We start from the raw sequence: 13,564 nt of genomic DNA, 5'->3' as shown, positions 1-13,564 counted from the left end.
TGCATTTCCCGCAGGTGCATCCACCACGGACACTGTAAGTCTCCCTGATCTCCCACATCCTGCAAGAGGAGCATGCTGCTGCCCTATCTGCCATCCCCACTGCCTTCAGTCTAGACAGAAAGAATGTAGAGTTGAAGAGCCCTTACCTGCTATTACTTGTACCCTGCTCAGACTCCCCACACCAAAACCTCTCGAACAAAGGCCTCAACACGCCCACTCTAACACTGGTTCACTCTCTTAATGGCTGCTCCCTTGTACACCTCGTCGTCCTCCTCACAGTTTTTTTTTTGATCAGAGGAGGGGGGAGGGTGGGAAACACCAATGTAGTGTTTCAGTTTTAACCACACCTTAACACCAGGTTCTCTCTGACCTGCTGTACAGCTGTGTAGATGGTATACACTGCTGCTACTGAGCATTGATGGTGAAGGGAATGGATATTTGTGGATATGGTCCCAATCAAGCCAGCTGCTTTGTCCTGGATCGTGTCAAACTTCTTGGGTTTTGTTGAAACTGCACCCATCTTGTCATGTGGGGAGTATTCCATCACACCCCCTGCTTGTGCCTTGTAGATGATGGACAGGCATTCAGCAATTAGGTTAGAGTTAAGAGTAGTCACTGCAGCACTCCTAGCTCTGCTCTTGTAGCTACAGTATTTACATGGTTAGCCCACTTCAGTTCCTGGTCAACGATAAACCGCAGGATTCAGTGATGGTAATGTCATTGAATATCAAAGGATGATGATTAGATTCTCTTTTGTTGGAAATGATCCTTGCCTGGCATTTGTTCGGCATGAATGTTACTTGCATATTTTTAGTCCAAGCCTGGAAATTGTCTAGGTCGTGCAGAATTTGGACATGGACTGTTTCAGAATCTGAGGAATAATAAATGGTGCAGAAAAGTGCAATCATTAGCGAACATCCCCACTTGTGACCTTTATGATGGAGGGAACATCATTGATGAAACACCTGAAGATGGTTAAGAACAAAGAACAATACAACACAGGAACATGCCCTTTGGCCTGCTAAACCTGCGCCGACACATTTTACCCTTCCATACTAAAACTGTCTTCACTTACAGGATCTGTATCCATCTATTCCCTTCCTACTCATGTATCTGTCCAGGTGCTTCTTGAATACTACTATTGTGTCTGCTTCCACCATCATCGCTGGCAACGCATTTCAGGCCCTCACCACCCTGTGTGTTAAAAATGTGCCTCGCTCATCTCTTTTAAACGTCCCCCCTGCACTTTGAACCTGTATCCCCTAGTAACTGACCCCTCCACCCTGGGAAAAAGCTTGGGAATTCACCAAACCACAGTATATTTTGCATCCTCGCCACTTGCAGCACCTCCTCTAAGTGACGGTCAACATGGAGAGCAGAATCATCAACTGATGGTGTGCAATACGTGGTAATCAGCAGGAAGTTTCCTTGCCCATGTCTGAATTGGTGCCATGAGACTTCATGTTGTCCAAAGTCAACCTTGAGGACTCCTAGGGCAACTCCCTCCTACTGTGCCCATCTTTGCTGGATAGGTCCTGCTGGTGGGACAGGGATAGTCGTGTCTGGGATAATGACATACTCTCAAAATCATGTCTTATGGATAATGTCAGGCTGTTACTGACTAATTTATGAGAAAGCTCTTCCAATTTTGCGACTAGCCCAGGTTAAGAACTTTGTAGGGTTGACAGGGCAGAGTTTGCCATTGCTGTTTACAGAAATCATGTGCAAGGATATGTGGAAAAAGGAAATTAGTACTAAATAACAATGTTCATTTGAATAGCCAGTGCAGACATGATAGGCCAAATGGCCCTTTCTGCACCATAACATTTCTTGTGAAATTTTAAACCTCTTATCATTGTTCAATGTCACCCAGGGACCAACTTGTTGATACATCGTTATACTGCCTCCAATGAATATATCCTTCCACTTGCTGTACGGCCAAAATTGCAAAGCAAATGTCAAGGTATTTCCTAGGTCCTGTGCATCAATTAACCAACTAACTTAACTAAATACTGTCCAGATGCAATGTGGTTCCACTTTTCCTTCACTGCTACTTTAATTAGATGAGCAGTTCAGCAATCTACACATGTGGTGAACTGAGCTCTTTGCTCTTCATAATCATCAGTTAATAGATCAGGGTACATTTCTGGGAATTGTGCACATGACCATTGTTCTACTATGTTAATTTTCATCATCCACACCACGTTTACTTGTTTGATTCAATGAAAGAATTTACTGTATTCTTTTCAGGTTTTCTATCTACAAATTGTGTTAAAAACATCTTTAATCATGTTAAAAAAATACTCAACAAGGATTATACCTGCTGTTTTAGATGAACTTCCTGCTGTTTCATGAGCTCACACATCCTCTGGCTCTCCACCGTCTCCTTTAATAACTGAAATTAAATACAAAAGAATATACTGAAATGAATATCCACATGAACTTTTGATGCTTGGTCCAAACCAGAACCCTTCTTCAAATTCTGGTTGTTCTATTTGACACTGTTCCCATCTTCCCTATATTGTGTCCAGGGTCTACAAAACTTGAGTACGACTGACATATTATCATCAAAACTAGCTGGAGTATAAACACTATTGGCCTTTCCTTCCTCTCCTGAAACAAGCCATTAATCAAGGATTCTAAGTAGTACAGATAACTTCATCTCCTTAAACCCACTTTGTCAACACTGATCTTGAAGATCTCCAATTAAGCTTCTGCCCTCCCATCTGGAATAGGAGATCTAATTTATCGGATCAAAGTGCATCTTCCAGCCATATCTTCCTTGGAAGGTCACAACCTTAACATCCTTCATCGATACATTTCTTCTGTTGTTCAATACAGAGGGATTGTTCTCATTTGGTTCTAGTCTTCCCACGTGCTCCTTTTGGAACCTCTCAAATACCAATGGATTGGGGGATGGAAGGAGGGAGGCAAAAGATGACTAAATAATTTAACAACTCACATATTCTTTTTCTTTCTGGTGCCTCTCCTCTGCATCTTTCAGCAGTTCCTGTGCTTGTTGGAGTTTGGCATCAATGAGTTGTTGCTGAAGGTCTTTGTGCTTAAATACCTTGTCAATATGCTGTGAACAGATTTTTTGAATTAAACATTGAAGCCATAATGATGTGAAATCAACTGATGAGTTCCCAAATATGCTAATTCAACTGCATGTCATTTCCATATTGCTACTGTGACCAGTTGGCCGGTTCCATGAATACCACTGCAAACCAGCGCTACATCAGTATACCTTATTTCAGCAAATGTTACTATATTTGAGTTCTTTCTTTGGATTTTAGGTGCTTCTTTCCCCAATCCCAGATACAATCAGAAAGCTACTGTTGCTATATTTTGACTTATTAGTCTTGTCAAGTACCCTCATTTGTTCTGCCTGAAAGATAATACAGTTTATTGGAAACATAAACAGAAACTCAGCAGATCTGGCAGAGAAACAGAGTCAAAGCAAAATGGAAGTGTGATGGGTTCTATGATTTTGAAGAAGGGGGAGGAGCAAGTGGAACAGAAGCGGTGATCATGAAAAGAGACAACACATTAGACCAGAGCAATGTTCCCTCTAATCTCTCTGGTATCAGGCACATGGTAATTGGAGTCGACACATTGATAGCAGCATTGACTTCCAGTTCTAGAAGTCGCCACCACACAGGGGTCTCAGAAGTCTGCTCAGCTGGTCAGCAAGTTAGAAGGAATGCTGGCCCAGGGTGTGTGTTAATAACAGAATAAAAGGTCATCTCTGATTAAAAGCAAAATCATGAAAAGAAAATACAGACACTTCGGGCAGTTCGGGTGGGGGAGGATTACTGAAACAGCAGACAGAGTTCATTGTCTCAATTTGCTGAACTAAATGTTGAGTCTTGAATGCTGTACAGTGCCTAAGCAGAAAATTAGATGCTGTTCCTCCAGCTTGTATTGGGCTCCACTGGATCACTGTAGCAGGCCTAGGACAGAAACATTAGCAAGCTAGTGCACAGCAAGTGCAATCTACCAAAAAACTGGGGTCATACTTATGGACTGAAGAGGTATCCCACAATGTGGTAACCCAGTCTGTATTTGGTCTCCCCAGTCCAGCAACAAATATAGCAGAACAAAAACAAAGTTGCTGGAAAAGCTCAGCAGGTCTTTACAGCATCCGGAGTTCTTTTGGTTTTTACAAATATAGCAGATCAGACTGAAAGAAGTATATCACTGCTTCACCGAGAAGTTGCATCTGGGACTCGGACAGTGCTCCTCAAAGATGTGGAGCTATTTCAGGTACAAGTGGTGACTGTGGAAATTGGAAGGAACTGCACACTAGTGATGGTTGGTGAGGTTAAGCTTCATAACTGACCAGCAATCTGATTTTGATTTCAGGTTGAACATCAGTGCCGGAATTGCAAAGCCGTCATTATTTTAATCAGAGGCGGCTTCGGTTGCAAGCTCCTGTTAAAATGGCAAAACACTCAGACTTTCCCCCATATATTACAGTTTCACCAGTACTGCAGGTTGCATTTTGAACACCCACAGCCTGTGAATGAATTTAAAAAAAGACAATCTTGGTAATTTTGTTAATCAGTGGTGGGTGGTGAGATCCTAATGCCTAAAATAACTGGATGGTATTCAAAGAGAAGTTGTTGAGGGTGAGGCCGAGTTCGGCTAAGCGGATGAGGATGTCAGTGGAGGGGGACTGGTCGGGCCTGCGGGACAGGAAGAAGCAGAGGGCCTTTAGGCCATCTGTATGGAAAATGCAGGTGTATAGGGACTGGACGTCCATGGTAAAGATGAGGTGTTAGGGACGGGGGAAATTGGAAGTTCTGGAGGAGGTGGAGGGCGTGGGTGGTGTCACGGATGTAGGTAGGGAGTTCCTGGACCAAGGGGGAGAAAATGGAGTCCAGATAGGTGGAGATAAGTTCGGTGGGGCAGAAGCAGGCGGAGACAATGGGTCGACCAGGGCAGTCAGATTTGTGGAATTTGGGAAGGAGATAGAAGCAGGCGGTGTGGGGTTGGGGAACCATGAGGTTGGAGGTCACCTTAAGTGATGAGGTTGTGGATGGTTTGGGAGATGATGGTTTGGTGGTCGGGGGTGGGGTCATGATCAAGGGGGCGCTAGGAGGTGGTGTCGGAGAGTTGGCGTCTGGCCTCAGCGATGAAACCAAGCAGAGGCTTGGGGACCGCTTTGCAGAACACCTATGCTCGGTTCGCACTAAACAACTGCACTTCCCAGTCGCGAACGATTTCAACTCCCCCTCCAATTCCGCAGACGACATGACCATCCTGGGCCTCCTGCAGTGCCACAACGATGCTACCCGAAGGTTGCAGCAACTCATATTCCGCTTGGGAACCCTGCAGCCCAATGGTATCAATGTGGTCTTCACAAGCTTTAAAATCTCCCCTCCCCCTACCGCATCCCAAAACCAGCCCAGCTCGTCCCTGCCTCCCTAACCTGTCCTTCCTCTCACCTATCCCGTCCTCCCACCTCAAGCCCCACCCCCATCTCCTTCCCACTAACCTCATCCCACCCCCTTGACCTCTCCGTCCTCCCTGGACTGACCATATCTCCACCTTACCTCCCCACATACACTCACCTTTACTGGCTCCATCCCCGCCTCTTTGGCCGGTCTGTCTCCTCTCCACCTATCTTCTCCTCTATCCATCTTCTATCCGCCTCCCCCTCTCTCCCTATTTACTTCAGATCCCCCTTCCCCTACCCCATTTCTGAAGAAGGGTCTAGGCCCAAAACGTCAGCCTTCCTGCTCCTCTGATGCTGCTTGGCCTGCTGTGTTCATCCAGGTCTACACCTTGTTATCTCAGATTCTCCAGCATCTGCAGTTCCTACTATCTCTGCTATGAAAATTGGTTACCATTCCAACAAAAATGCTTCACTCCTTTTATTTGCTGGTTTTCATCAAGCAATTTGGAGACAAGACAATTTAACTCTCCAGGAGCATAAGGGAGTGGACTAACTAGAAGCTACAGCCTGGAAACAGTGAAGAATGAACAATGAACAATGATTTCTTTGTAATCAATGCTTAAACTTTTAAACAAATAACACACAAAGCAAAGTGTGACAACTACCAATAATGGCTAGATAACATGCAATTAATTCCTTTATTATCACCTATAATGCTGCAAGTCAAAATGATATATTCTGAATAACATAATTAAGACTTATGGTCACTTTGCATTTTACCATTTGTACTTTTTCAAGTTTAAAGCAAATTTCAAGGTGAAGAGGGCTCAACATTTACATGGATAATATTGTGAAGGGATTGAAAACCATGCTATTTCTTGGGAACTGACAATAGTGACAGTCTCAGTAGTTGCTATCCATTGCTGTGAATTCACCAGAGAACTGCTATCCCAGACTATTTCTGAATGTGAAAATAGCAATTGTGAAAAGATTCACAAAACTGCTCCACTGACCCAGCTCCCAAAATAAGTATGAGGTATATTAAGAACTAAGGACTGTCTAGCCATACATCAGAGGTTAAATTTTACACAAGATTAATTATAACTTGAGTATAGATGGCACTGCCCAGCATTTGCATCTGCTACGGTAACCATTATAATTTTAGCTATTGTTTATTTTTCTTACCTCCTCTCTTAACTCATACTGTTCTATCAGTTTCTTCAGTTTCTCCGCCAGTTCCATGTTCTCCTGGCGCAGTTTGGAATTTCTTTCATTATGTTGTTCCATTTGTGTCTGGATATCATTTAGAGTGACCTGGAAGTGAGACGTGATTTCTTTGCGCTTCTCTTCTTCATCTCTTCCACGTTGAACACCTTCTTCCTGTGGGAAAATTTTATGGCATTGATTAAAATTCTACTATTTCACTACTTCATTCAGTGAAATGGCAATGATGTAATTGCGTGGTCTGGCTTCACTTCGTGCACGTTTCATATTGTATTACATAGAGACAGCAAAATTCAACCAATGGCCCAAAGACTAGAATAACTGGTGTTAATATAGAGAATGCCCAAAATCATCTGGGCTATCAAAAGCTGACATCATGTAGAGAAAACGATAATTTTTATTACACACCTCAGTAAATACAACAGTATTTTACCAAAAGGCTACGGCTACGCAATAAACAGGTTGCAGAACACCACTAATTTAGATATATTTTTTGAGAGGTAGGGAAGAGAGGAGATGGTCATGGTGGAGGATTGCTTTTCGGACTGGAGGCCTATGACCAGTGGTGTGCTACAAGGATCGGTGCTTTTGTCATTTACATAAATGATTTGGATGTGAATATCGGAGGAATGATTAGTAAGTTTGCAGGTGACACTGAAATTGGTGGTGCAGTAGACAGTGAAGGATGTTATCTCAAAGTACAATGGGACCTTGATCAGATGGGCTAATAGGCTGTGGAATTTAATTTAGATAAATGTGAGGTGTTGCGTTTTGGAAAGGCAAATCAGGGCAGGACTTACACACTGAATGGTAGGATCCAGGGGAGTGTTACTGAAGAAAGAGACCTTGGGGTACAGGTTCACAGTTCCTTGAAGGTAGAATCACATGGGGACAGGGTAGTGAATGCGGCATTTGGTAGACTTGCCTTTTTTGGTCAGTGCATTGAGTAAAGGAGTTGGGATGTCATGTTGTGGCTGTACAGGATATTGGTTAGGCCACTTTAGGAATACTGCATTCAATTCTGATCTCCCTGCTATAGGAGAAACATTGTTAAACTTGAAAGGATGCAGAGAAGGTTTACAAGGATGTTGCCAGGTTGGAGAGGTTGAGCTATAGGGAGAGGCTGAATAGGCTGGGGCTATTTTCCCTGAAGCATTGGAGGTTGAGGGGTGATCATACGAAGATTTATAAAATCGTGAGGGGTGTGAACAGGGTGAATAGCCAAGGTCTTTTTCTCTGGGTAGGTGAGCCCAAAACTAGAGGCCATAAGTTTAAGGTGAGAGGGGAAAAGATATTAAAGGGATCTAAGGGGCAACTTTTTCACGCAGAGGGTGGTACGTGTATGGAATGAGTTGCCAGATGGGGCAGTGGCGGCTGGTACAATTACAACATTTAAAAGGCATCTGGATGGGTAAATGGATAGTTAGGGTTTAGAGGGATATGGGCCAAATGCTGGAAAAGGGGACTAGATTTATTTAGGATATCTGGTTAGCACGGACGAGTTGGGTCAAAGGGCCTGTTTCCATGCTGTACATCTCGACAACTCTGCCACTGAGATTGGCGCCACACTCGCCAACAGAAACAGAATTTTCTTCATCATTCCTTGTGTTTATTTCAGGTTTCCAGCATTTATTTTGCCTTTATTCAAACTTATTCGATAAAATACAGTTGACCTACACACAACTTACATTTTGGCTACCAGTAAAGGGATTGGAAATGCAATTTTGAATATAGCTGCCTAAATAATTCCAAAATTCATATGAGAGAAAATGTTGCATCTAAGAATGAATCCATCACAACAAGAGCTAACAGATTTGAAGCCAAGACTTGAAATCGTCCAAACTCTGAAAGAATGTTTTGCAACTAAAGTGGATAACCCACACAGGTAACCATGAAATACATTTCTTTTCGGAACAAAAATGATATCGTTACACTTAAATTTTTTTTATTGCACTTGCCTCTTATACATTAAATACAAAGTCCTCAAATCATTTGTTTTACTTCTATTGAATGGGAGTGCACCCCATTACACCATGGGGAAAATGTTACAGCATCAGCCTCAACCTATTAGGTAATTATGTCAAACAGAAGTGATTTTTAAAATTAATACAAGGGATGTATCTGTTGCTGAACAAAATCAGCATTTACTGTCTATGAGAAGGTGGTGATGAGCTACCTTTTTGAATTGCTGTAGGTTTAGTGTATATAGAATATATATATGTAACCAACCCCTGCTTTGGGGTTAGCCTTTGCCCTATACTCTGCAGAAGTTCTACCATTTTTCATTTTCCTTTCTCAGCATGTTATCACATATTTGACAGTCTTGTTTTGCAAGTCTCTAATAATTTTACAAATTGGACTAGAATTGGTAGGAGGGAGAAGGAAGAGAAAACAGATATTTGTAATATCCTCAAATTAGTAGTTGGTAAGTGGCAAAGTCATGTTGCTGGACTAATAATCCAGAACCCCAGGTTAATGTTCTGTGAATATGGGTTTGAGTCCCCCACAGCGGGATGGTGAAATTTGAATTCAGTATAAATCTGAGATTAAAACAAAGCTAACGTAATGACAATAATGTAAATACTGCTAATTGACATAACAACCCATCCAGTTCACTAAAGCCCTTCAGGGAAAGAAAACTGCCATCTTTCCCTGGTCTAGGTGATATGTGACTCCAGATTCACAGTAATAAATGCTGGCCTAGTCAGCAATGCCCACACCTTGTGAATGAAAGAAAGAAGGTACGTAAAGGACACAGAGATACCAGCTGAGAATAAGTGATGAACCAAGATTTTGGTAGCTATGTTGGTGTTACACATTGAGGAAACAGCTGGGTAACAATAACCATAATATATTAAAAATCTTGTTTAATCATTCATAGGAAGTGGGCATCACTGGCTAGGCCAGTATTCATTGTCAATCCCCAATTTCCCCCAAGAAACTGATGAACTGCCTTCCTGAACAACTTCACTCTGCATTCAAGACTCACGCCCAAAATGCTGACAGGGCTGAGTTCCAGGATTCAACCCAGCAACAGTGTGATATAGCTCCAAGTCAGGGGCACGTATGGTTTGAAGGGGAATGTGCAGGTGGTGGTGGTTCCATGAATCTTCTGCCCCTGTGTTTCAAAGGTCAAAGATTTTCAAGATTGTAAAAAATCCGTGGTGAGTTGTTGCAGTGTGTATTGTACTTAAGGAGTACATAAGGAAGTGGACCTAGAAATAAGTCGATGCATTGGTGGCAATCTTTCAAGATTCTATACACTTTGGACCAGTTCCTACAGATTACAATGTAGCTAATACCTGGAATTGTTGACCAGTTGACATAACATTTTAGTGGGGAAATGCTAGGGTCTGTTGCAAAAGAATTAATAGTTGTGCATTTATAAAATAGTGGCATGATTGGAATGAGTCAGCATGGATTTACTAAAGGAAAGTCATACTTACAAATCTCCTGTAATTCCCTTAGGATGTAATTAGCTCAGGTGATGAGAAGGAGCCAGAAGACTTTCGACAAAGTCTCACATAAGAAATTAGTGTGTAAAATTAAAACATGTGGGAGTGGGGGTAATGCATTCAGATAGAGAGATATAACACTGATTGGCAGACAGGAAACAAAGAGTAGGAATAAATACGTCTTTTTCCAAATGGGCGACAGTGACTTTTGGGATATTGCAGGGATCAGTGCTAAGACCCCAGCTATTCACTATATATCTTTGTGGTTTAGACGAGGGAACAACATGTGTATCTCGGAGTTTGCAGATGAAACAAAGCCAGGTGGGAGGGTGAACTCGGAGGAGGATGCAGAGATGCTTCAGTGTGATTTCGGCAAGCTCAGTGAGTGGGCAAATCCATGGCTGATGCAGTATAATACGGTTAAATGCAAAGCCTTCCACTTTGGTAACAAAACAGGAAGGCATATTTCTCATTTATTTTGATATATAATATATAAAAATTGATAGAGGGGAATGTGCAACAAGGCCTTATTGTCCTCATGCATGAGTCACTGAAGATAAGCATGAATGGGCAGCAGACAATAAAGAAGGCAAATGGTACGTTTGCCTTCATAACAAAACGATTTGAGTACAGGAGTAGGAATGTCTTGCTGCAATTCTGCAGGGCCTTGGTGAGACTACACCTGGAATACTGTGTGCAGTTTTGGTCTCCTTATCCGAGGAAGGATGCTCTTGCTACAGAGGGAGTGGAACAAGAGTTTAGTAGTCTGATTCCTGGGACGGTGGGACTAACATACGAGGAGAGATTGAATTGGTTAGGATTATATTTGCTGGGGTTCAGAAGAATGAGGAAGAGGATATCATTGAATCCCATAAAATTCAAAACAGGGTTCATGCAGGAAGGATGGTGGGAGAGTCCAGAACCTGGGAACACAAACTAAGTACATGGAGTAAACGTTTAGGTTCAAGAGGAGGATAAATCACTTCATCCAGACAGTGGTAACCCTGTAGAATTCTCTGACTCACAAAGCAGTCTAGGCCAAAACATTGTACGATTTCAAGAAGCAGTTGGAGCTAAGGGGATCAAATGATATGGAGGAAAAGCAGAACCAGGCAAGATCATAATGAATGGCTGAGCGTGCTTGAAAGATCAAATGACCTACTCCTGTTCCTATTTTTTGTTTTTCAAAATTTGTAGATGATACTAATGCACAGTGGTGGCACAGTGTGACTGAGGGATTGAATTTGGAACGTGTTAGCAGGGTGCCAATCAAGATGCTTTGCCCTGGATATAGGTGTTGAGCTTCTCAAGTATTGCTACAGCACGGCTCATCCAGACAAGTGGAGAGTTTTTCATCACACTACTGACTTATGATTACAGATGGTGGACAGGCTTTGGGGAGTCAGGAGGTAAGTTACCTATCTCAATTCCAGCCATGTGGCCTGAACTCAAAGCCACAGTATTTATCCGGCTGGTTAACTTCAGTTTCTCGTCAATACTGCTTCTGAGGATGTTGATAGCATGGGATTTAGTGATGATAATGCTATTAAATATCAAGTGGTGGTGGTGGTGGTGGTGGGGGGGTGATGTGTGGGGAATGGTTGGATTCTCTCTTGTTGGAGACAGTCATTGCCTATGCTTGTGTGGCATAAACATTTATCACTACTCATCGGTCCAAGTCTGGATGTTGCCCAGTTCTTGCTGCATATGATCATGGACAGCTTCATTAACTCAGGAGTTATAAATGGTGTTGAACATTATGCAATCACCAATGAATATCCCCGTTATGATGGAAGGAAGGCTAATGATGAAGCAATTGTAAATGAGTGGAGCTAGGACACAACCCTAAGGAACACCTGCCATGACCGGAATGGAGATGATTGCCTTCAAACAATTACGAGCATCTTCCTTTGTGCTAGATATGACTCCAATCAGCAACGAATTTCCTGATTCGCAATTACGCCAATTTTGCTAGTGCTCCTTGATGCCACACTTGATCAAAAGCTGCCTTGATATCAATGGCAGTCACTCTCTCTTCACCTCTGGAGTTCAGTTCATAGAGCCATACAGCACAAAACAGACCTTTCGGTCCTTTTCTGATGAAGGGTCTAGGCCCGAAACGTCAGCGTTTCTGCTCCTATGATGCTGCTTGGCCTGCTGTGTTCATCCAGCTCTGCACCTTGTTGTCTCGGATTCTCCAGCATCTGCAGTTCCTACTATCTCAGACCTTTCGGTCCAACCAGTTCATACCAAACATAATCTCAAACTAAACTAGTCTCACTTGCCTGCTCCTGGCCCATATCTTTCCAAACCTTCCCTACTCATGTCCTTATCCACTTGTCTTTTAAATGTTGTAATTGTACCCACATCCACCACTTCCTCAGGAACACAGAACGTAGAACAGTACAGGCCCTCGGCCCATGATGTCGTGCCGAACTTTTACCCTAAATCTAAGATCTATCTAACCTCCGCCCCTACCTTATACTATCATCCATATGCCTATCTAATAGCCGCGTAAATGCCCCTAATGAGGCCGACTCCACTACCCTCTCCAGCAATGCATTCCACGTCCCGACCACTCTGAGTAAAGAGCCTACCTCTGACGTCTTCCCTATATCTACCTCCACTTACTTCAAAACTATGCCCCCTCGTAATAGGAAGTTCCTTTCAAAAAGGAACTGTAAGTTCCTTTAAAGGTTTCTCTGCAAGCAAGAAGCTTTTCATCCCTGATGATTTCCTTGTTTTCTTGAGCATGTAAAAGGTTGAGGCCATAAACTCTTGATAGAATTTGTATAAGCCCAGTCCAAAATACCCAAAAGTAACAGACTTAGTACTATTGTATACAACACACCTAAAGCCTAAAAAAAAGAACCTGATGATTTTGAGAAAGTATTTAACAAATGGATAACAATTTGATGAATTATACAGCCAAAAGACAGATTTACAAGGGTTTTGCCATAAGTGTCATTTTCTATCTTTACCTTTATCTTTCCAGAAACCAACATCCTACACAGGTCCAATGAGCATCAAAAAATGCTGGCCAGCCAGCGATGCCCACATCCTACAAATGAATAGGGACTTGCTCTCAATCAACTCTGTTCTACGAGGGGCTCTTTAGCACAGTGATAGTGGTCCTACTTCCGAATCAAGTCCCATTTGCTGCAGAGGTGTGTAATTACATACATGAACAGGCTGATTAGAAAATATCAAGCCTAACACAGACATGGTGTGACAGTCGTCCAGAGATTAATGGCAGGGGTTTAGTAAGGTTTCATTGCTAGTGGATTCTGAAACTGGTCCTACTTTCTATGTCCCTATGTTCCCTCCCTTGCACACCAAAACTATTCCAGTTAATACTTGACAACAAGGTGCAGGGCTGGATGAACACAGCAGGCCAAGCAGCATCATAGGAGCAAAAACGCTGACGTTTCGGGCCAAGACCCTTCATCAGAAAAGGGGGAGGGGAAGGGGGTTTTGAAATAAA

At 42.7% G+C, this 13,564-nt stretch overlaps 1 protein-coding gene across 1 annotated transcript in view; it reads right to left on the bottom strand.

Moving 5' to 3' along the window:
- Nucleotides 1-13,564, bottom strand: part of txlna (taxilin alpha) — an 84,632-nt gene that overhangs the window by 27,684 nt on the left and 43,384 nt on the right. Inside the window, exons 5-7 of the mRNA XM_048613034.1 lie at nucleotides 6,587-6,781; nucleotides 2,963-3,082; nucleotides 2,321-2,395 (exon numbers count right to left, since the gene is read on the bottom strand). Coding sequence (XP_048468991.1) covers nucleotides 2,321-2,395; nucleotides 2,963-3,082; nucleotides 6,587-6,781 — 390 coding nt within the window. The remainder of the gene's footprint in view (nucleotides 1-2,320; nucleotides 2,396-2,962; nucleotides 3,083-6,586; nucleotides 6,782-13,564) is intronic.

This window comes from Rhincodon typus, chromosome 27 (assembly GCF_021869965.1).
Source record: "Rhincodon typus isolate 14 chromosome 27, sRhiTyp1.1, whole genome shotgun sequence".
NCBI classification, from domain to species: domain Eukaryota; kingdom Metazoa; phylum Chordata; class Chondrichthyes; order Orectolobiformes; family Rhincodontidae; genus Rhincodon; species Rhincodon typus.
This window is presented reverse-complemented; position numbering and strand designations above follow the sequence as displayed.